At 42.6% G+C, this 24,365-nt stretch overlaps 1 protein-coding gene across 4 annotated transcripts in view; it reads left to right on the top strand.

The window, feature by feature from the left end:
- Positions 1-24,365, top strand: part of TASOR2 (transcription activation suppressor family member 2) — a 67,657-nt gene that overhangs the window by 31,640 nt on the left and 11,652 nt on the right. For 2 of the 4 annotated variants that reach the window (XM_072147455.1, XM_072147456.1), the window contains exons 13-18: positions 3,053-3,404; positions 6,072-6,338; positions 8,010-8,693; positions 9,369-9,752; positions 17,394-17,672; positions 21,263-23,569. In XM_072147455.1, coding sequence (XP_072003556.1) covers positions 3,053-3,404; positions 6,072-6,338; positions 8,010-8,693; positions 9,369-9,752; positions 17,394-17,672; positions 21,263-23,569 — 4,273 coding nt within the window. The remainder of the gene's footprint in view (positions 1-3,052; positions 3,405-6,071; positions 6,339-8,009; positions 8,694-9,368; positions 9,753-17,393; positions 17,673-21,262; positions 23,570-24,365) is intronic. The other 2 variants (XM_072147457.1, XM_072147458.1) reach the window with 2 other exon arrangements.

Below are 24,365 nucleotides of genomic sequence, written 5' to 3'. Positions count from 1 at the left end.
CTGCACATCCATGATGCGAATCTCCCGTTCCACCACATCCCAAAGATGCTCTATTGGATTGAGATCTGGTGACTGTGGAGGCCATTTGAGTACAGTGAACTCATTGTCATGTTCAAGAAACCAGTCTGAGATGATTCCAGCTTTATGACATGGCGCATTATCCTGCTGAAAGTAGCCATCAGATGTTGGGTACATTGTGGTCATAAAGGGATGGACATGGTCAGCAACCATACTCAAGTAGGCTGTGGCGTTGCAACGATGCTCAATTGGTACCAAGGGGCCCAAAGAGTGCCAAGAAAATATTGCCCACACCATGACACCACCACCACCACCAGCCTGAACCGTTGATACAAGGCAGGATGGATCCATGCTTTCATGTTGTTGATGCCAAATTCTGACCCTACCATCTGAATGTCGCAGCAGAAACAGAGACTCATCAGACCAGGCAACGTTTTTCCAATCTTCTACTGTCCAATTTCGATGAGTTTGTGCAAATTGTAGCCTCAGTTTGCTGTTCTTAGCTGAAAAGAGTGGCACCCGGTGTGGTCTTCTGCTGCTGTAGCCCATCTGCCTCAAAGATCGACGTACTGTGAGATCAGAGATGCTCTTCTGCCTACCTTGGTTCTAACGGGTGGCGATTTGAGTCACTGTTGCCTTACTATCAGCTCGAACCAGTCTGCCCATTCTCCTCTGACCTCTGGCATCAACAAGGCATTTCCGCCGACAGAACTGTCGCTCACTGGATGTTTTTTCTTTTTCGGACCACTCTCTGTAAACTCTAGAGATGGTTGTGCATGAAAATCCCAGTAGATCAGCAATTTCTGAAATACTCAGACCAGCCCTTCTGGCACCAAGAACCATGCCACGTTCAAAGGCACTCAAATCACCTTTCTTCCCCATACTGATGCTCGGTTTGAACTGCAGGAGATTGTCCTGACCATGTCTACATGCCTAAATGCACTGAGTTGCCGGCATGTTATTGGCTGATTAGAAATTAAGTGTTAACGAGCAGTTGGACAGGTGTACCTAATAAAGTGGCCGGTGAGTATATAATGTCCCGGAGGTTAGCATTAGATGATTTTGGCCTAAGAGCTCTATGGCCCTATCAAACTTTGATCTAGAGTCGTCTGTTGTATGTCCCTTGTGCAACCATACTATGCATTCTTTCTTGCTCTGGGGGACCGCCCATGGGAGGACTCCACTTGCTCTATAGTTTTTCTTTGCCCCTGCATTTTCTGTGGCAGCCTATTACGGTCTATTGGCGCAGTTGACTCCCGGTCCTGGGTTGTGAAGCTGGGGGTTTAATCTCCTTGTCTGAGCGTTTTCTAAGCTTAGGTGCAAGGGTGCACCACTGAAATTGGGCCTAGGCACCAGGGGCCTGAGGCTAAGCTCTCAAGAAGCCATCTTAGACAGTGGTTAGCCGTGCACCCCCATTTATATATGTATTCTAAAGTAAAGGGGGGTGATTTAAACTTTTGTAAATTTTCTTTATTTAAGAAAAAAAATATTTATCTGTGAGGTGCAACAGTTGGGTTCAACAACGGGACTTAATAGGGTAACTGCCGCAAGCGGTGCCAGCACCAACTGCGGCAATTACAGGTGGTTAGCACCTGTTATACAGCCAACACTAGCTGTGTATGGAGAGAGCTTAGCCTGTGAGCTCCCTCCATACACTCCCTGCAGTACCAGGAAGTATTAGTACATTCTGTTACATTTATTGGGGCAAACAGTACACTTGAAAAGAGGCTGTAATACCGGAGCCATGCGGTTTTTTTTTAAGGTATCCTGCGGAACATTTGCCTACAGTTGCAGCTGGGCTTCTAGTCCTTCAGACTTCTAAAACAAATGCAAAGATGCTTATTTTAAGATTAAATTTATCTGATGGAAACTGTAAGTGTTCCTTTCATCCCTACTCATTCCTCAGAACATTACACCAGCAGGTAACTAGAAGAAACCAAACCTTTTGCCCAGGTTCTCAGGTCTTAATCCCCCAGTGATTTTTATGCAATAAATATTATTTTTAACCCCTACTTTACTATTCTTCTCGGATCTATTGCTGTTTTATCGCCAATCACTCATTGATGGTCTGTGTACTGGACTGTGGGCAGACTTTTTCATGATTCTTCCGTGCTATGAAATGGTGGGTGCTGACAATGTTCTTAGATTATTAGGGTACAGGGTTTATCTTAACTTTTATTTAGCTTATGAACATTCTACTTAGTATCTGACACATAGAAAAGAGATATGAGGTCAGAGATGATGAGATGGATATAAAACACATTCGCAGCCCTGCTAACTCACCTATAGCAAACAGTCAGCTCTGCTGTATGCCCCCCTCAGATAACGACCTTATCTGCCTGCAGCTTGTTGAGTAAGTCTCTGCACACTGTTGCTTTCTGGCAGGAAGTGCCTGCGGCTGATATGGTTTTGAAATGATGAGGGAGGAGGGGCAGGAGGAAGAGAGCACTGCAGTATACAGATAAGAGAAGCTATTCATGAGAAGAATCTGTGGTCATATTACAAAGATTGTAAACGGCAGGACTGATAGAGACAGGTTACAATTATACCTGGGAAATGGTGTATTTTTGTTAACAACAGTGAATTGGAGAATGTTATTTTTGTTATCCTGAGTACATTTTAATAATCTTGTCTTTTTGGGAATACCCCTTCAATTATTGGTAAAGAATAAAAGTAAAAGTGACTGTCAACGACAGCCTACAGTTTCCCTAAACATAGTCAGTGGGGAACCATAACCTGACCACAACACACATGGACCTTACACATTAGATCAGGCTGCATTTACTTTTAAAAGCAAAACAAAAAACTTCTGTTACTTAGAGGGCATCTACCACCAGGATAAAAGATTGTATACAAATGACCCTGAAGGGCTCCAGGCTCCATAGGTGTTAATAGGTGTTCATCTTGGTGGCAGATGTCCTATAAAAGATGTCTAAACCTTCATTATTGGTAAACACAGCAGGATTTTGAATACTTCCACATGGGAATCCTTTAATTTTGTTCTTCTCTGTATTTGTTCTGTGATTATTTTTAGGCCCTGGAACTATCATTTAAAAGAGAAAGTCGAAGATGTAAAAATCATTCTGCACATGTGGATAGCATTGTTCTACAGTAGATCTAACCAACAAATAAATTGCAGTTCACGGAAAGTGGTGGAGCACAGCAATCCTGCAAAATATGTGTCAATCAACACTGTCCTTGACCCTTTTGAACTTGAAATCACAGACACAGATGATATAACTTCAGCCGAGAATAACAATATCATTCTGCCTGTGGGAAAAAAATCTAAACTTTCCTGCCAAGTAAATCCACTTACATCGGTCTTATCTTGTAAATCACGGAAAAGTAAGAGTAAGGATACTCTGGACTTAACTGTTCCAACAAAGGTAAGTCCCCTTTACAGTCTTACACTGTCATTACATTTTGTGCAGGTGGCATACAATAGATTAAATATTGTGAATAATATTGAAAAAGTTGATGATACATTGTTCATATTTGTGTCCTGTAATGCTTGATGGGCAAATAACAGAGTGGATGTTATCAGTTTGCCACACAAAATGATTCCTTTGGGCGCATTAGGACCCAGAAGCACATGCTTTGTTATAGAAATGAGTAACTATTGCAGCATGTTGGAAGGATGTTCTTTTTACTTTCTGCAGTGGTTTACACGCAGATAACGGGCAAGTTATATAATGGCTAGTATCAGTGGGGTTTCTCACCATATTCACTGTAGGAGACTACAGAGTTTACTTGAGCATCTAGGGAGGATGGAAAGTTGGATCACATAGTTATTGGCCTTCTGGAGTAGAAATCTTGTGCTGATGCACAGGAGTCACTTAAAGAGAAATTAAAAGATCAGGTGATAATAGTAAACTTTGTACTATACTTGGTTGAGGAAGACAGATTCTCTGTGGATTCTTCTATGCTTCACTGCAGTAAGCCATGTATCCCAAAGCCTTCTGAGGTTCCTTCACCTCGGACAGATTAAAAAAAGGCTAAATATTAACTAATTCCATGCCTAGAGACTACTTGCGTTCATGATTCAGCTCGCTTAGGGTGACTAGACTATATCATTGGACTGTCTGTAAAGAGTTAAAACATTAGATAATATCATATTCCTTACCATCAGCTTTCAGTGGGGTACAGGACAGAAAGCTAATTTACACAAACTGCTTAAAGGAAACCTACCATTTGATTTGATGCATTATGAAGCAAACATACCTTGAGAATACTGTAGCTACTCTGATACAGGGTCATTTATTGGTTAATCCCTGTGCTGAGTGGTTTTGCTGATAAAACAGATATAACATTATGATAATTAAGCTGTCTCACTCTCGTGAGTTTTTCTCTGCAGGAGAATATGATGCAATCACTGTTCTCCTTGCCAGACAAAATGCTCAATTGCTGCACCATCCCCCAGCTGCTGTGTAATTGCTCCAGCTCAGGTTGATTAATCATGTCTGAACTAACCTCCATTTGTAATAACAAGCTCCGTGATCTCTTCAGCCATGCTGACCCAGCTTTCCCAAGGTCCTGCATGTTATAGTTGTTTTTTCAGCAAAACCACCCAACTCCGGAATTAACCAAGATATGATCCTGCGTCAGTGTAGCTACAGCATTCTCAAAGTATGTTTGCTTCATAATGGTAGGTTTCCTTTGCATGAAAATGGTTGTATACTATCCGTGGCATACGGCCATCCAATTAAATGACAATATTGTCCACTGTTCTGTGAGCAAGACTTAAGAAATTATAAAGAATGTCCTATTTTCTCCTGTATTTCTGTTCCGTATACCTTAAAGAAGACTTATGGGAATATTTAAAATATGTGTTTCATATATGCTGCATGCAGTTGGGCAGCGTATTCTGCCGTATATTTACGTGCAGTATCCAGGGTGACCAGAAGCAATGGTAGGTGCATTCTGTCTGCCAGTCATTATTTGCCAGCCCACCGTATTTTATGTGAATATGGTACAGATACAGTGACATGCGTGCATTTACTGATAAAAAAATGTTGCATATTTAGGGCTTCATATGGTACAGAGGTTCAGGCCCGGAGAAATCATATGTTTATGTAAAGGGGCTTAAGGGAAGAAAGCTGATTGCAGTATAATATGTAATATTTATAATCTAATAAATTGGTCAATATTTGCAAATGTTCAGTGAGTTATAAAGTTGATTATTGTGAAACGTTGCTGAAAGTTTATTTAGGATAACTTATATTAAATATCATATTAGTTTAACTCCGTTAAACAGGCGTGCTCCACATTTCTGAAGGACTATAGAAATAAATGTGCCGCAGAGTCCGAATTGTCACTGGACCACCGCTTTATGTGCAGAGTTTTGTGTCACAGCGGACACACTGCAGCTGTGATACAAAACTGCCGTGAACACATCATAAACACACATGCAAACTCTTTGCGCATGTATTTATGCCCAAGGATAGACAAAAAACTGGCACATTCTGGGCATTCTGAAGAACTGTGCCAATATATAGTGCAAGTAAAATATGAGGCTAAATCCATCTCTGCTATCAGCGCCGGCGCAAGCACTGGGCATACCTGGGCAAGTGTTGGGGCCTAGAGCTGCTGCGGGGGGCTGTACGTGAGGAATCCATGGGGGTGAGAGGGGGGGGGGGGTTACATAAAATTACCTTGGGGAATAAACTAGGGTATATTTTAAAGAACAGGAGACTGTTTTAGTTTCTGAATGTTTAATGCTGCCACATGCGTTCGCCAAGGGGCTACTGAAACGTGGAACCGACCCTGACTGTTACCACTAATAATTTCTTGAATGCAGGAACATGTTGGTTAAAAATATGTTCCTTCGTTTTTCTGTAAGCCTCATTTCATCACTATAGAAGTTAAAAATAGTCTTCCGAAACATGTTGAAGTGAGGTATTGGTTCACATAAAAGAAAAAAAGATGGGGAAATTTGTTTATGTATTTGTTACATAGTAGATTATTAAACTCTGTTAAGTAATAGAATAATCCACATAACGTAAATAAGATCTCTGAGAACTGCACAAAAAAATCTGCATAATGTGTCATTACAGGATTATAATATAAAATTGTCCAGTGAGATCTACCAAATGTGTAAGGACAGTGAGAGTGCATTTTACAATGATAGTCTTCAAACAAGTATGACGTGCAAAATGGCACCAACAAGCAAAGGTGCGCAGACACCTGCAAATGTAATGAAAGCAGTCGTAAATACCAATGTCCCAACTGTGTGTTATATCGGTGACACCAACCTGTTTATCACTGAACTAACAGATAAATCTGAGAATTACATGGACATTGGTGGTTTTTCTTCTGAAAAGGTAAATGATCCATGTGTGTCTCATAAATCAGGGCATTACAAGCTGTTTAGATGTTAAGTGTGCACAACACATATTCATTGGAAGGGGCTTTTTAATAATTCAAGGGGTCAGAGCAGTGCTGGATAGATCAGGGGTGAAGTGGTAACCTAGGTAAAATGTTGGTCACCATACATGAGGAGGACCAGTTGCAAGCATTTTCTGTATGACCCTTCCTGAGCCCTTGAGTGATTTTGGTTCGAAGTGGCAAACCAGGAAGCCCTTAGAACCAGCACCCAGAACTGAACACAGGGGCAGAGGAGCGTTCTCTGCAGACAACCTGGAAAACTGCACAGGAAGGGCCACTCCTGTATTGTAACATTCTAGAATGGGATAGACATAGACTCCCTGCACTCTTACATCGTTTTTGTCTGTGTGCTATTTGTTGGTACACCAACAAATGTTTTTCTATTGGCTGGCTGAAGTACACAGCTGTGGATTCCATGGCCATATGTTTAAGCCCACTGGCTGAACCAAAAAATTCGGGTCCTACAACAGTCTGCATTTGCAGCTTGGCCTGTCTTTTCTTCAGTCATCGGTGTGTGAGTTGACCTCGCTTGACACACACACCTCAAACGTGTGTCATTTGTTAGTGGCCTGATAAAGAATATGTTCCTGTGCTGGCAGGGATAAGTATAACATGACCATCTAGCACAGTAATGTATAAACTATACACAAGACTCCCTTAGCATCATATTATGATAAAGGCATGAATGAGCTAGTGTACTGCTCAAACCGTGCAGAAACATTTTAATAGTCTGGGGCTGCATTTTGTGGTTACTTGTGTCTTTAGGCTGCTATATGGTGGTGTAATGTACATTTGTTACTACTTTTCACAACTCCCCATAGTTTACAACAGGAACCATTTCACCTTTTCTATAAAAAAAACAACAAAAACAAATTCTTCTCGTGTCTGGGTTGTGAGGACTGGTTTGACAGTTGGGGTTCCACAGCCTTCTGAAAAGTTTTCCTTAAATGTCTGTTCTAAGAATTGGACTACTATCTTCAGAAAAATCTTATTTTAAGGTTGCTTCTGCATATGCTGGAACTTGTCTAGAATTTGTTATTTGGGGCTTGCATTCCTTCAAATGCTGTGATCTAAGTTATCCTAAGTCTAACATGCACTTGTACCCCTTTCACACTGCATGTATTGGGATGTTTATGTCCCCATAGACGGCTGTAGCCGTCTATACCGTGCATGGGATACATGGGAGGGGTTAGCAGTGCTCCTCCCTTCTCCTCTTCAGAGTGCTGCCGTGTGCTCCCTGGGCTATTGCAGGGCGAGCACATATTAGTGTGAATGTAGCCTTAAGGTGTAAGGCGAAATTGAAATATGCAAGTAGTTTCCCATAACTGCCCATTACATCACAAAACCTGATTGAATGGGTGGTCAACACGTCTGCTTTCTTCAAAATGTTGCTAGTTACATCCATTGGCTGTATTTGGTATTGCAGCTCATCCCCATCTACTTCACCTCAATACCAAACAAAGACCAAAGGGCTGCTAATTTTGAATGTAAGCAACTGTAGAGAACACATTTGCGCTATATATGGGGCATTACATTAGAATATTTTTATATGAATCATTTTTGTCACTAGTTCATGTTTTTTTTTTGTTTTGTTTTTTCAATCCTAGGCAAAGTTTAAAGAAATTGAACATAAATATTCCAGAAATTTCTCCAGAAAATATGAAACTCTGAAGTCAGCTGGCCAAATAGACTGCAGTGATGTCACTGAAAGGGGAAGGGAAGAAAATGTTAGTTCTGCTGAACCTTCAAGTGAGACACACAGTGACAGTATAAATCTAAATATTGTAAAAACAGCCATCGGAGGTAGTCATGAAACTACTTCTAACTTAGAGCGGCATTCTTCTTCTGAAACTAACAATGTCCACGATCCAGAGAATGTTATTGTAAGTGACTTAAATAAGGACGTTACAAATGGGAATATGGTGTCAGGAATACTCCCTATTAAAAATAAAGAGACTTTAGAGGATTTGGTGGAAGATGAGGCCCTTTATTCTCAAAGTACTTCGGATGTCCGGATGCCTACTGCTGTTGACAATCCCCAAACGGCCACAGAACCTACAGAAAGCCAGGATTTGCTCAAAGCCTCTATCCCTACATCCAAGGAATGTAATGATAACCATGATGCTAGATCTCCTGATGTGACTTTACACCATCCAGAAGACTATGATAATCAGCTGGCCATAGCAAAAAGCTTCAGTGCGATGACTATTGAAAGTCCATCAGACCATGATGCAAACACTGGGGCTTGCCTGGAGAAGAGCTCGAACTTAGTGGATCCTTTAAATGAAGAGGTAACTTTTTTTTGGCAATTAAAAAGAATTTGTCAGCAGATATGACAATGTTGGGTATTGGCCCGGGAGATCTGTGTAACCATACCGTTTGTGTATGTGGTTAGTAGTGACAGGACTGTAAAAAGCAAAGTTAAAATCCACATCTGCAACATCTGCAAGGTTTCAGGGAGTGTCTTATCAACCTAAAGAGCTTTCTGTTCTTTGCTCTCTGCTGCTCCACGGCCACTCCACCCTTGCTACTTCTAGGAACTGTATCAGGATTTTGGTTGGATACATCCCATTGCTCAGAGCAGAGGGGATGAGCTGTTTAACAGTTCATTGCAAATAGCAGAAAGCTCTTTGGTCTGAAAGACCTACCTTGCAGGTGTCCTGCTACTAAAGCATATTTCTTGCAGTTTATTATGGTCAAAACTCATGAGATTCGCTTCAAGTGGCTATGCATACTTTTATTTCTTTTTTTAAAATTAAAATTCTGGTATAACTTTAAAAGTAGATAAATGCACACAAATAGAGACATTAACCACTTGCCGCTAATGGCAATTGATTCTCACAGTAGGCACTGACGTCACGGATCACCGGCCATGTGGCATAACATAAGAATGAGAATGCAACTTTCAGAATTCTTCTACTCAAGTGCTCTTCCTTTGTCTTAACGCTTTTCATGTCTTACTGTAGGAGCTGAAGGATAATGAACATGTTGACAAAGGCAACCTTCCATTTGCTGAAAATCTTGATGTCCAGTCTAAGTCAATAAAAAGTAAAGATGTCATCCAGGTTGATGGAAACACTGACAACATTACAAGTCACCTAAAATCGTCAAAATTGCAGTTGGTAGGACTGGAGTTTTGTAACAGTCCTGATGTTTTGAAGAGAATTCAGTCTGACTTGACAGTTGATAATAGTAGCTGTACTAAGGAGGGTGAATTGGACTGGACTGGCAAGGATAGTTTTATAACTGAACATGGACAAGAAAAATTTTCGGAAAACATCCATGTTGAATCAGGGAATCTGGTGGAGCCAACCAATATACAGAAGTTAAATGATAGCGTCTTAAATGAGGTATGTACCACAGACTGTAGTTGAACCAGAACATGTTTTGTGTGTTTATCATGTTTGTGACCTCCACAAAGAAATCGTACCCCTAATAATAATAAAAATAATCATCTTTTATTTAAGGAAACCTACCACTTCGGATAGGGCTTCTAAGCAGCACGTGCCGTGGACCAGCTCAGGGTGAGCTGGTGCCGGCACTTATCTTCATTGTGTTTTTAAACTGTTAAAGCATTTTAACACTTTATTAATGTTTATATCCGAACTAGCTTCCCAGCACCGTGGTCTGTGCTCGGCGCACCATGCGCGCGACCACTTCCTATTCAGGTGCACACACGGTCGCGCGCATGGTGCGCGGACCACAGTGCGGGGAAGCTACTTCGGATATAAACATTAATAAAGTGTTAAAATGCTTTAAAACAGTTTAAAAACATAACGAAGATAAGCGCCGGCACCAGATCACCCTGAGCTGGTGCACGGCATGTGCTGCTTAGAAGCCTTCTCCGAAGTGGTAGGTTTCTTTTAAATAGCGCCATCATATTCCATAGCACTTTACAAGTCACAAGGGACATGTAAAAATAAAATACTACATCACATTGTACATAGTCTTATGGAGCAATAGGGGTGATGGCCCTGCTCACAAGAACTTAGTCTATGAGGATAAGGGGGGGACACAAGTGCTATAAGAGCCTGTATAATGGTCCAGCCGTTCTTTATAAGGAATAATTTAATAAAAATACTGCTGCTTGAACCATCCATCAGCGGCCATCTCATATACAAAGGCAATGGGACTGCATAGAAGCCTTTAGATTGGTATCTGGTTTTTGCTGGATAGCGGGCAAGATGTGGATACAGGATGGGTTAGTAAAGAAAGAGTTGAAATTTCATGCAGTTAGGGAATGATAGACCTGCCTAAAGAGTTGGTTTTTAAGAGCACTTTTGGAGGTTGTGTCTGATAGTCCGGGGTAGGGCATTCCAGAGAATTCGTGCAGCTCTGGAGAAATCCTGGAGATGTGAGTGAGAGGTTTAAATTAAGGTAGAAAATAACCTAAGATCACTGGCAAATTGAAGAGCATTGGTTGGAGCGATAGACTGAGATAAGAGAAAAGAGGTATGTGCGAAATTTGTTCAGTTCCCCTGTAAAATTATTGTTTAGCCTCATTCCATTATAAACAATATCCAGAATATTGGGGAAGAAGTGTAGTGATTCTCTGTGGGTGATTCTTGTAATTAGTAACACCACAGTGTTACAACCCTGCCAGTGCTGGCAGGGTTCTTGAGAAATTAATTTACGCCAGAAGTCTATAAGAGCAGTCATTTATGCCCATATTCTAACACAAAAAAGTAACTTTTATTCTAAAATGTATTAAAAATTAATACTTAAATAGTGAATTGGTAGAGAATTTTAAAAACACATGGAACATGCGTAACAGTGATCACCCCAAAGTGGATTTAGTGTAGGAAATTATCCCGGGAATAAACCTACATTAATCACACGAATGGACAAAGAAAGGACTCTGGCTCCCACACTAGGTAAAAATACTAATCTTCCAGCTTTATTCTTGGATTAAAAAGCATACATAGTATAGGCAGAAACAAAGAAAAAATGGGGAAACAAATGCTCAAGACCACTGCTAGCTTGATGGCTTGCTATTCAAGCCATTGGAGAATAGGAAGCCATCAAGCATCTTTATATACAGACTTGAGGAAGCACCAAAAGAAGGTGCAAAACGCGTTGTCTTATTTTTTCCTGTCTATGTTTTTGAAGTAAACGGATCCCTCTTTGATTAAACAAAACATGCCAGCGCCGTCTATAAAAGTCCATTTTTTAAAAATAGTGGTACGTCATTCGGCGCGGCTCTATATACTGTTTATTGGTGCAACACACTCCGGAGGCCAAAGGCTACTCCAGGGGTACGACTAGGCTGTGGCGAAACATTTATAATGAGCACTTATCAGAGTTGTGCCTAAAGTCCAGCACAACCACCTGTGGCGCCATACATCGGGAAAAGATAGAGCCTGCTCTATCTTTTTTCATATGTGCGTCAATTTGCCGCTGTTTTCTATGGAGGGGGAGGGGTTACCTCCTCTCCAGCGCACGGCAGTATGCCCGCCCGGCGGACATACCACTGTGTGAATGTACCCTTGGGCTACATTCACACACATGTATGGGGGAGGTATATACAGCCGACGTATGTATGGCCGATATACGTCCCCCATACACTTCTATGGGCTCACGGCCCTGTACGGGAGCGGTACGGTGCAGCACACGTGCGGCACTGTACCACTCTGTAGCCCAGGAAAAGATAGGACATGTCCTATCTTTTCCCGTGATATGGCGCCGTGCGCTGTATCTTCCTAGGGAGAGGGGCAGGGGTGAGCAGCGCTCATCTCCCGCTCCTCTCCACAGCGCCGATATATGCCCGCCGTACTACGGAACATACATCGTGTGAATGTAGCCTTAGTCTGTAACTGGATTGTACTTGTAAGTCCAGAAGGCTTTCAAATTGCACAGCCTAAATCGTTGTAAATTGGCAGTTTGTCTGCCTGTTATCAATTTTGGTGTAAAGTCCACAGAATGTCAATGAGATAATGGCTGTCTAGAGCAACCAACTGGCTTCCTCCAGAGCAGAAAATTTCACACTGGCCAACTACAAAATTAATTACACTGGCTCACTAACTAAGGGCAAATTCACAGCTGTCTGGCTGTCTCAATAGCAGTCTAGGTTGTTACCCACACATCCTATATCGAAGAGAAACTATCTGCAGTACCTCTAGCCGTGTGAGTGAGTTTATACATAGGAAGTTCCATGTTAATCAGCGGGATCCATTTGGCTAACGTGGGGAGCTAAGGAGGCTTCCAATTCAGCAAAATAACCTTCCTACCATAGAACATTAGCAGTCTAAACAAAGCCCTCTATTGCCTGAAGAATGTCCCCCAGCAGACCCCGAAGACGCACCCTAAGGGAACAGACACCCGGAAGACCCAGATGCTCGTTGATGTAGGAATGAATGTCCATCCAATAGTCCTGAATGGATGGGCATTCCCAAATCAAGTGGAAGAAGCTACCCATACCCTATCAGCATCTAGAACACAAGTCTGAGTCTACGCATCTAACACAAGCGCAAAGCGGTCAGGTACACTGGGTGTAGCCACTTTACTTACTGTTGAGCACCAGTTGTGTTTAATATCCTTAAGATGATGGTCCTAAATCGGGGGGGTATCTCTTTGCCATACGTGGAAACATCCCGGAGCGGGAGAGGGCTGGGAATCCATCAATTGCTTATAAAAAGTGGATGTAGGTTTCCTAAGGTTTTTGGTTCTGGCGATTGGCTTCCATGGGATTTTGCTCAATCTTTAACTTCTCCCTCCCAAACTGAATGCACAGTGAATGGCGCAATTGTAGGTGTCTACAGAAGGTAGTAGGAGCTAGATTAAACTCTTGACTAGGGGATGCAAAGGTCTTGAGAATCTCATTGTGTTACAACTGAACCAGGTATTAAATCCCCCTACGCGACAATATTTCAAAGTCTGGCAGGGATTCAGGTGGGAGGGGGTTACACCACAAGGGGGTAACAGGAGACTAGGCCCCAGATTCATCCCCCGATAGTCTACTACTCTGTTCCATACTGTTACGGTCGCTACCATGTTAGAAGTGTAATAAGGCCCATGTACCTTCCCTCCCCTGTAAACAAAGTTGGTCAATGCTTCATATGATCTCATAAGTGCTGCCTCTAGGACCACAGCTGGATTGTTGGGGTCCGCCTTTATCCACCACATTGCGTATGTCAACTCTACTGCCTGGAAGTAGTTCTGCATATGGGCTAAAGCTAACCCTGCACTGTCCGTCAGGGCCTACAGGGTTTCTCTTGCAATTCTCGGTGGACCTTTCCCCCATAGGAATGGGGTCAGGAGTTTGTCAATGTCTAGAAAATGGGACCTGGCCAGTAATGACGGAGCAGCAATGTACAGATAGAGGAGTTTGGGCAAAAGGGCCATCTTAAAAATATTAACTCTACCTACTAGAGACAGAGGGCGATTCTCCCATGCTTTAAGCTTTGCGATCACATACTGCATGACAGGAGTCAAATTAAGGGATGCAAATTTGGAGACCTCTTTATGAATGCCTATCCCCAGGTAAACAAATTGGTCAACCACCATCAGACCCTAAGACTGTGAAATCGGAGCAGATTTAAATTCATCCACCAAAAAGAGGGCAAATTTATGCCAGTTGACCTTTAGCCCTGAAAAGCACCCAAACTCTTTCATCACTGTCAGTAAACAGTCAAGCGAGGGGCTCGGGTCAGCTAGGTAGACCAGCAATCGAGACAATTTTTCAGCGATACCGCCAATATTCCTCCGTTCAATTGCTCTGCTAATATTAATTGGGGCAGCCAGAGGCTCCATTTACAACTTTATTCAGTTTTATTGCTGTTTTTTTCTCCCAGCACTGTCTAGTCTGGTCAGTGTAAGATTCAGCAGTGTAAGGGAGTAGACACTTCATGATTTCACTGTGCTATGAGATGCTGACAATGTGCTTAGATTGTAATGGTACAGGGTATGTAAAGCTACTCTTTTTATTTGGCTTCTGAACATTTAACTGGTATCTGACACCTGGATATAAGACACAATGACACACTGACAAACATCAATCTCCACCCAGGGGGGGAGAGGAAAATAACTTGACCCTTGAGAATATAAGCTCTGAGTGGATAAGGGTGAGGAGCCAACCATATATTTACAAAAAGTCGCCCGGCTTGCGACCCTTTTCTATCCACCAGGGTTATAGTAAGAGTTAAAATATAACTTTTATAAAATTTTTGTTAAAGAACTGTGCAGTGAAGAGTTAAAAGTACAAACACAGTGACCTAACTTGATAGTATTCAGGGGGTATACTGTCCTTTGTGCAACAATATGTATTGAGATACAGGAGGGTTTGATCACTTCCCCTCAATGTACCAATCAGGACATAGATGATGGACAGTACTACCCCTATTTTCCCTGTATTGAGGGTAGACTAAGAGGAATGAAAGTACTCCCTCACCCTAGAGCAACACCTACACAAACCCCTGCCTGCTGCATTGTTAAAATTCACATCAGCTAAGCCCACCCGACATGTTTCACCTGAACTGGCGTCATCGGGGGTTTGGGGCTGACTGTGGCGTGTCGATGCTAAACTTGTATAACCTACTACTCCCTGATCATCATCCTGCGTCATGAAGAAAATGGAAAAGATACCAATGGGGTGTAATTTAAGATCAACTCTGGGCTCTGCTTCCTCACCTAATCAATAAAACACACACTCAGCACTGCTTTACCCTCTTCCCCTTAGGTCAAGACCTTATCTTGTCTGTAGAGTTTGTAGAGCAGACTGTATGCTGCAGGAAGAACCTATGTCTGTAGTGCTCTCTACCTCTGCCATGCAATACAAGAGAAGCTATTCATGCCATAGGTATCTTCCTGACCATAGTCAGGAGTTTATGGTCATATCCTGGGACAACCAAAATATAAACGCCAGGACTGATGGAGATTGGAATTATATCTGTGAAATGCTAAATTTTTCATAACATTGAATTAGAGAATGTGTGTTATTTTGTTTTCCTGCATATATTTCATAATTTTGTCTTCGTGGGAATACCCTTTTAAAGAAAATAACTTCTCTCCAAATGTTATTATGGTTCACTACCATTCATCCAGCTCCTTTCTCCTCATTTCACAATTTTCACAATATGTCAGTATATGTCCTCCATAAATAAGAAAAGATTACAAAGGGACAGGATATGTGGAAGTCAAGCTCTAATTATGGGTTAAGAAAAGCACAATGCGTAACATTTTTGTCAAATTTTGTTTCCTTTCTTAAATCCGGTCTCTGTTAAATCCAAACATTTTGGAGTGTGGTGACAAATCTTCATTCCCTGAAAAAAACAGGTTTGGATATTGTGTACTAGTTGTCAAAACTGTCATTGATAGGAAGCACTTAAGGGATAGGAAGAACTTAAAGGGACCATATTGAAACATCCTGTGAAAGGAACTTCAATAGACATAAAGGGTTTCTTTACTTTTGAATGTCAGAGTGTAATGTTTATATTAAAATGTCCCTGTGGGGTGTCATTTGTCAGTCAGACAACGAGAAAGATTAAAGTAAGAACAAAATGACCTCAAGTCACTCATTAGTTCTTCTATCCAAATTTTATTTCTGCCCATCTTAAGGAATTGTCTTAATAACTGACGTACATTGTCTTGCTTTAATCCTTCTCGTTGTCTGACTGAGAAAATGCCATCCCACAGGCATTTTTTGGAAAAAGAACATAAAGTAAGTGGTTTACTATGGATGGTTCTTGAACAGATAAATGGAGGAGATGCTTAACACGTTAAGAATAGGTTGTTACAAAGAGAGGTCTTTTGGATCACTCTAGCAGTCTGAGACCTTTTTGGGCTGAAAGAACAATGTAATTTTAATGTTTTTCTATAAAGTCACTGAGTAGTAATGGAAATGTAACAATATGTTTGCAGAATAATTTGTGCTTAAAGGGCAATTCCAAGAATCGGCATAATTCATATATGAGGGGCTCCTTAAAATATAAACTAATATGGAAATGAGTTAATAAAATTTTGCTCCCCTAAGCAGAAAAATGCTGTTGACATAGACTGTAATGGAGAATTAAAATGCTGCTGTCCATTTAATCAGTTCATTGTTGTTCTCTGCGTGGAGCAGACACTGGACTGAAGATGGCCGCCGGTCACATGTCAACATCACATGTCCTGCACCTGCCTGGGCAGGTCATGTGATCACCACTGTTTGGCTGTAGTCAGTTGGTTGCAGTGCATCCAGAATGGCCAGTGTCTTGGTGATGTGCAGGGATGGCAGTTACACATCATTACTATGGTAATAGAGCAGAACGGTCTGTTACATCATCACTGGGAGCAGAGCAGTTACTAAGAACTGAAGGATCTTGGGACTTGTAGTTTTAAGTGGCAGCCATCTTGGTGATTACTCTGCATACTTTAAAAAAATTTGTGTATCATAAAATCTAACTATTTGAGCTCCATTTGGTAACTAATGACATTTTGTTTTGGTATATTCATTTATTCATAGCATCATGGGTTTTTGTATCTGACCATTTATGTCAGAATGGGACTTGTGTCGTTTTTTAAACGTTTAAACTATGATACTAAACTATGATACATGTCCATTAAGTTCAACCAAGGAAGGGATTTATGATGGTATTTAAGAGTTGCACATAAAGCAGCAACTTAGGGGAGGGTATGTATGCTCACCCTCCCAGTGCCTGTGGAAGGAGCCAGGTCTCTGAAACATCGCAGCCATTGCACTCTGCTCAGCTGGGTGCCAGTATTCATGGGAGATCTCTATTCCATCTATGAACTTTTACTTTATATGGACTTTATGTAATTTGGTGAATACAAAATGGATATATTGTACGTAAACTTGTTGATGCTTGTATAGAAAGATAAAGAATTTGCTAATATTGTGTGCATATGTTCACATGATCTAACAACTTGTCAGAACTGTGCACAGAAGGATGAAAAGCAGATTACCACTTCTTTTCTTTTTTTTTTTTTTTTCATTTCTATGAAATATGTTGGTATTTTGTTTCCTTTGACCTCCATTTATGCTTTGTTCATTACAGAGCCCTGTCCTGGACACCAAATTAAGTAATTGCTCTGGTGAGGTTTTTGAAGCAGATTGTGCCGTTGAGAGTTCTACTACAGATACTATACACACTGGTAAACCAGAGAGTATTAATAAGTCATTAATTGAATCATCTGAGAGAACAGAAGGAAAAGAAGAACCTAGCACTGGAGAGGCCTTGGTGGAACACACCATTCCAATAATCTATATGGACAAGGATCATAATGCACAGGAAACTGATGTATATGAGGCAGGTCATATCTCGGAAGTAAGCATGGTATGCACTTAAAGACAATATGTCTCTCCTTTAAATCCATTGCGAAGAAAATTCTTTATTATAGGCTATCCTAACCAGGAACCTCTAAACTTTCTCCATTTTAGCACCTGTATGTTGTAAAATACACATACCCTAGATTGAGAAAGCCTTTTGAATGGATGGCTCCTCCTTTAGGATGTTTACTGACTATATGATTAGTAACTGTGTAATATCCTTTACAGTATGGTAAATATGCTAGAGGAGACCTGAAGCAAATGGGCACTTGGATACCTTTTGAAAAATTTAGGATTTTGTAAATCCTTAGCCCCAACCTGTTGCCATGAAAATACAGAAGCTGTTTATAGTGCTAGGCACTTGGCGATCGCAGTAGGTGGGACTGGGGCTGGTAAAAAAAAAAAAAAACAATGAACACACCTTTCCGACGCTCCCCTGAAGTTCCACTGATGCAGTCCAGCCGGATGTGACGGCTCCGTTCGCTCCGGCGGACGCACAGGCTATGACGTCGACAAGTAATAGTTTGTGAGCCGCCATCATGCATGAAGCTGTCACTGCCAGCCAGACTCGCTGCATCAAGTAGCGGAGCTGAGGGGGGAGAGTCGAAAAGGTGAGTTCATTGTTTATTATTTAAATATGCTGGCTCGCCTGCTGTATACTGGGCTGGGGGCAGGCTGGCTGGCTGTATACTGGGAGGGGGCAGGCTGGCTGTATACTGGGAGGTGGCAGGCTGGCTGGCTCTATACTGGGAGGGGGCAGGCTGGCTGGCTCTATACTGGGAGGGGGCAGGCAGGCAGGCTGGCTGGCTCTATACTGGGAGGGGGCAGGCAGGGTGGCTGGCTCTATACTGGGAGGGGGCAGGCAGGGTGGCTGGCTCTATACTGGGAGGGGGCAGGCAGGGTGGCTGGCTCTATACTGGGAGGGGGCAGGCAGGGTGGCTGGCTCTATACTGGGAGGGGGCAGGCAGGGTGGCTGGCTCTATACTGGGAGGGGGCAGGCAGGCTGGCTGGCTCTATACTGGGAGGGGGCAGGCAGGCTGGCTCTATACTGGGAGGGGGCAGGCTGGCTGGCTCTATACTGGGAGGGGGCAGGCAGGCAGGCTGGCTGGCTCTATACTGGGAGGGGGCAGGCAGGCAGGCTGGCTGGCTCTATACTGGGAGGGAGCAGGCTGGCTGTATACTGGGAGGGGGCAGGCTGGCTGGCTCTATACTGGGAGGGGGCAGGCAGGCTGGCTGGCTCTATACTGGGAGGGGGCAGGCAGGCTGGCTGGCTCTATACTGGGAGGGGGCAGGCAGGCTGGCTGGCTGGCTCTATACTGGGAGGGGGCAGGCAGGCAGGCTGGCTGGCTCTATACTGGGAGGGGGCAGGCAGGCAGGCTGGCTGGCTCTATACTGGGAGGGGGCAGGCAGGCTGGCTGGCTCTATACTGGGAGGGGGCAGGCAGGCTGGCTGGCTCTATACTGGGAGGGGGCAGGCAGGCTGGCTGGCTGGCTCTATACTGGGAGGGGGCAGGCAGGCTGGCTGGCTGGCTCTATACTGGGAGGGGGCAGGCAGGCAGGCTGGCTGGCTCTATACTGGGAGGGGGCAGGCAGGCTGGCTGGCTCTATACTGGGAGGGGGCAGGCAGGCTGGCTGGCTGTATACTGGGAGGGGGCAGGCAGGCTGGCTGGCTGTATACTGGGAGGGGGCAGGCAGGCTGGCTGGCTGTATACTGGGAGGGGGCAGGCTGGCTGTATATTGGGAGGGGGCAGGCTGGCTGGCTGGCTCTATAGTGGGAGGGGGCAGGCAGGCAGGCTGGCTCTATACTGGGAGGGGGCAGTCAGGCAGGCTGGCTGGCTCTATACTGGGAGGGGGCAGTCAGGCAGGCTGGCTGGCTCTATACTGGGAGGGGGCAGTCAGGCAGGCTGGCTGGCTCTATACTGGGAGGGGGCAGTCAGGCAGGCTGGCTGGCTCTATACTGGGAGGGGGCAGTCAGGCAGGCTGGCTGGCTCTATACTGGGAGGGGGCAGGCAGGCTGGCTGGCTCTATACTGGGAGGGGGCAGGCAGGCAGGCTGGCTGGCTCTATACTGGGAGGGGGCAGGCAGGCTGGCTGGCTCTATACTGGGAGGGGGCAGGCAGGCTCTATACTGGGAGTGGGCAGGCTTGCTGCCTCTATACTGGGAGGGGGCGGGCTGGCTGTATACTTGTAGGGGGCAGGCTGGGTGTCTATTGGGGAGGCTGGCTGGCTGTATACTGGGGGGATATCTGGCTATATACAGTGGGGGCTTGCTTGCTGTATACAGGGGGGGGGGTCTGGCTGGTGGTTTTATATGGAATAGTAGTTACTTTCTTGTTTATCGGAGAAGGTATTGTAGTAGTTTTTTTTCCAGGGCCTCTTTAAATTCCCAGTTCGCCCCTGGGTGTATTTGTATGTGTAGAGTTTATATGGTGCAATATATATATATGTGTTATGCATATGGGATGTATGTGTGCTTATGTCTGTGCAAATTGTATATTTGTATTCTGAAGAATAACATGCCGTATGGGTTTAGGTATATGGGGGAGCCCCGGTTCTAAGTTCGCACTGTGGCCCACTGGGGTCTTGTTACACAACTGGCTCCTAGTACTACAACAGATGTAGCAGTGTTACACTGCTAGCGTTGTTAGCATTATTTTTTTGGTTTCTGCAGCTCCAGTTGTAGATTGGGTTCAGCCTTTTTGTTTGCAAATGTTGAATTCTTCAACCTGAGTCTGCGGCAGTACTTCAACTGCTGCAGATTCTAAACTCACAGCAGAAATGAGTTCCTCTCCCGTTTTTTAGCAGCACGTGGATATGATTTCTATAAATCTAATTCACTATGCTCCTAATTTAAATTACTATGGGTTAGATGCAGGTGGCTAACCCACTTTGAAATCACCCCTTTTATTCTTTAACCATACATATGTATTATAGCACGATATTTGTTTTCTTCTTCTTTAAATTACTTTTTCAATAATGTATTCACTTTGTGTTGGTTGCACACACTGACAAAATGATAGCATTTTACCGGCTGATGATAGTAGACAACAAAAATAATGACAGCATCTCGTATTTTGCAGGATGCACACAAGTGGCATCCAACGAACCCCCAATACCTATGTTGGAAGGGCTTGTGTTTTGTTTTTTGTTTTTTTAATTGGTTTCATAAAGATTAAATTGGTTAAATAATGGTTTAATTAATAATAATCTCCCAAACACATACATTGAAGAAACCACGTGAGACAAAAAAAGACAAAAAGCGGGAGGCAAACCTTTCCGTTCTGATGGGAAAGGCAGGATATAGAACATTGGGGCAGATTTATCAAGTGTCTGAAAGTCAGAATATTTTCAGTTGCCCATGGCAACCAATCACAGCTCCGCTTTAAAATATTCATGAGCACTGGTAAAATGAAAGCTGAGCTGTGATTGGTTGCAATGGGCAACTAGAAATATTCTGACTTTCAGACACTTGATAAATCTGCCCCAATGTATTTACTTTTAAATGTTATTGAAATTCTACAACTCTTTAGAAACTATACGTTTTGTTGTGCTTGTTTAAACATTGTCTTATAATGTGTTTTTTTTCCCCTTCTTAAAAGGTGGATAAAGCTGACAAAGTAGTGCCAGAGAATCCATTTTTAACCTCAATCATTTCCCAGTATCGCCCAAGTAATGATGATGTGGTATTTCTCGATGCCGACGCCACAGATAAGGGAAGAAAAGAATGTTCAGACCACAATGTGAACCTTAGTTCTGATAGTAAAGAGGGAAGTCTACCTGAAGCGTCTGAAAAAGAAATTCCTTCTACTCTAGAGAAACCAGCTACAAATGAAGCAGTGGAATGTCAGGATGGAGCCTCTTTAATTCACAAACACTCTTCAGCTGGTGCAAACTCCTCTGAATTGGATGGGGTTGCAATCACTTCTGTGTGTAAAGAGATTGATATAGAAGGCATCAGTAAAAGAGATACCATGGAGATCACAGACCAGTGTGAAAATAATGAAATCTGTGTTCATGAGGAACAAGTAGCTGAAAGTCAAAATCGACAGCCAACATCTCCGACACCATTCAAAGGAGAAGAGGGAAAAAATAAAACCGGCTCGGTGGAAACTGCAAATGAGGAGGTTCAAACTAATGTAAATAATCCCGCAAGTTCAGAATTAAACAGTGCTACACAGGAGGGCATTTCTGTTCTTAATGACTCAAGTGAAAAAACATTGCAGTCAGATATAACAAGTTCTTTTTGTGATCAGTTAATGAGCAAATATCAAGAAATGGATTCTGAACAAGAACGTATAGAAAAACTGCAGAAGGATTGCACCAAAGATGTGTATTTGTGCCCGACTATCACACCAGCCAAAACGGGCACCAAGGAGCTGCCACAGAGTAGCAAGAGTTCAAGCAGCCAAAAAAGAGAATTTTTATCAAAATTAAAGCGTATATGCTTGGGCTCCACAACTGGCCATCAAGTTGCCTCCAGCTGCGAAAATGTGCCCTCTCCAGATAATAATGGTAGCTGCACAAAAGTTACTGATGTGGACATAATTGCACTTACGCATGATGAAGAGCAAAGCACTTTGGAAAAATGCAATGTTGTTGAGAAGCCAGCAAAAGACAAAACACCACCAGAAGAATCTGTAATTATTATTGTAAATCCTGATGAACCTGAGAACCTTGAAGAAGTTATGTCTCCTCAAGATAATGGCTTGATAACACCATGGCTTGAAGATGTATCTGATGGCATTGAGCAGGATCCATCTCCAGCACCTCCTGATCTTTGTTTCATTGTGAATACAGGGAGTATAAGTAAAGAACAGTATGATCGCTGGTCTGAGACATCTGATGAAGACATTGAATATATACCCCCACATAAAGAACCTTTGCCACTTCCAGAACAGTTCTCAAAAGAAATTCAAAAGCCTCAAAGTTTGTCCCTAGATAAGCCAAAATGTTCTCAGGAACAAACTACCGAACATAGGACAAAAAACTGTCAAAGCAGACAGTCTGGTCCAAAAAGTGGTTTATCTGTGGCTGATGAAAACGTCTCAAGGTCTCTTCCAGATCTGGAGAACAACAGTGTTAAGTCTCACAGTAATGTTTTTATAACTAGAAATTTTAAAGGCACTGGTAGGGTTATGCGGACAATCAACAAAGAGAGTTCTTCTAAGTCTGACTTAGCCCACCTTTTCTCTGATAGAAGAATGGTGTCCGATGACCTTACTCAGAACACTCTTGACATGGAAAATGTACGTTTTATGTGTAAGTTGAAGGAAATTTTACAAAAATCATCCACGGAGAAGCACATTTATGATACTCCTTTTCAGCCAATGTTTGAGGCCAGAAGGATCCCCAGCTGTTCTCATTCTACAACAAAGTGTAGAAGTCCACTTCTTATAACTATGCATTGCCCACCCCACACAACGGACTTAAGATGGCAAAACAGCTGGCACCCAAGCACTTACAGTAGTTCACAGTTCTACGAGGATGAAATTTGGGATAGGCCTGTTACCCATTCCAGGGCTATGAGAAAATGTAGATCTCTTCGATATTCTCCTTTTCACTTCAGTCGTTTAAGGTATGAAAATACATTGGACAAATCAAGTAATGACATTTCAGTCATTCTTAATGAGTATGTTCAGTCCAATCACTTGAAATTAAGTAGTGTTGGCTTGGGTAGCAGTTCAGTAGATAGAACTTCAGCCAGTCAACTGCAAGAGGACAGTGGCTGGCAGACAAGAAGAACATATGTACCAGTATCCTGCAAGTCGCACTCTGTTAAAAACATTATATCAGACGTGTGTGTGAATCTCCATTCAAAGTTACAGAATGTTGCAAGAGCGTCTGAGCAGAAGGTTTATTTTTACATACATAACATGGATGATGGCAACTTCATCTCATCAACCAAGGTAATTAAATTGCTATCTTATATGACGTTATTTAGTAATCTAATACAGGCAGTCCCCTACTTAAGGACACCCGACTTACAGACAACCCATTGTTACAGACAGACCCCTCTGACCTCTGGTGAAGCTCTCTGGATACATTACTATAGTCACAGATTGCAATAATCAGCTGTAAGGTGTCTGTTATGAAGCTTTATTGATAATTCTTGGCCCAATTACAGCAAAAAATGTTTAAACTCCAATTGTCACTGGGGCCAAAAATTTTTTTGTCTGGATCTACAATTATAAAATATACAGTTTCGACTTCCATACAAATTCAACTTAAGAACAAACCTCCAGACCCTATCTTGTACGTAACCCGGGGACTGCCTGTACAAACTAATGCACAGATAACATTAAAAAGATGTTTACAATGTTTATGTGAAGTAATGTCGTCAACGAATCAGAGTTTGGACTCCTCAAGTTATCCTGTGGTATCTGCCATGAAGACGTTAACAGCAGATTCTTTTTTTAATTCTTTGAGGCAGGGTCTCCATGGGTTGAACATTTCACAAACCTTCAAGTTTGTAAAGATTTAGGGAATAAGGAGGCCAAGTCAGAACCTCTTACTCGGTCAGGTTCCTTAACCCCTTAAGGACGGAGGGTTTTTCGGCTAATTTCTCGCTCTCCAACTTCAAAAATCCATAACTTTTTCATTTTTACGTGTACAGACCTGTGTGAGGGCTTATTTTGTGCGTAACAAATTTTACTTTCCCGTAATGTTATTTATTTTAACATGCCGTGTACTGCGAAGCTGAAA

Source organism: Engystomops pustulosus, chromosome 4 (assembly GCF_040894005.1).
Source record: "Engystomops pustulosus chromosome 4, aEngPut4.maternal, whole genome shotgun sequence".
NCBI lineage: Eukaryota > Metazoa > Chordata > Amphibia > Anura > Leptodactylidae > Engystomops > Engystomops pustulosus.
Note: the sequence above shows the minus strand (reverse complement) of the source record. Positions and strands in the feature narration are given on the sequence as shown.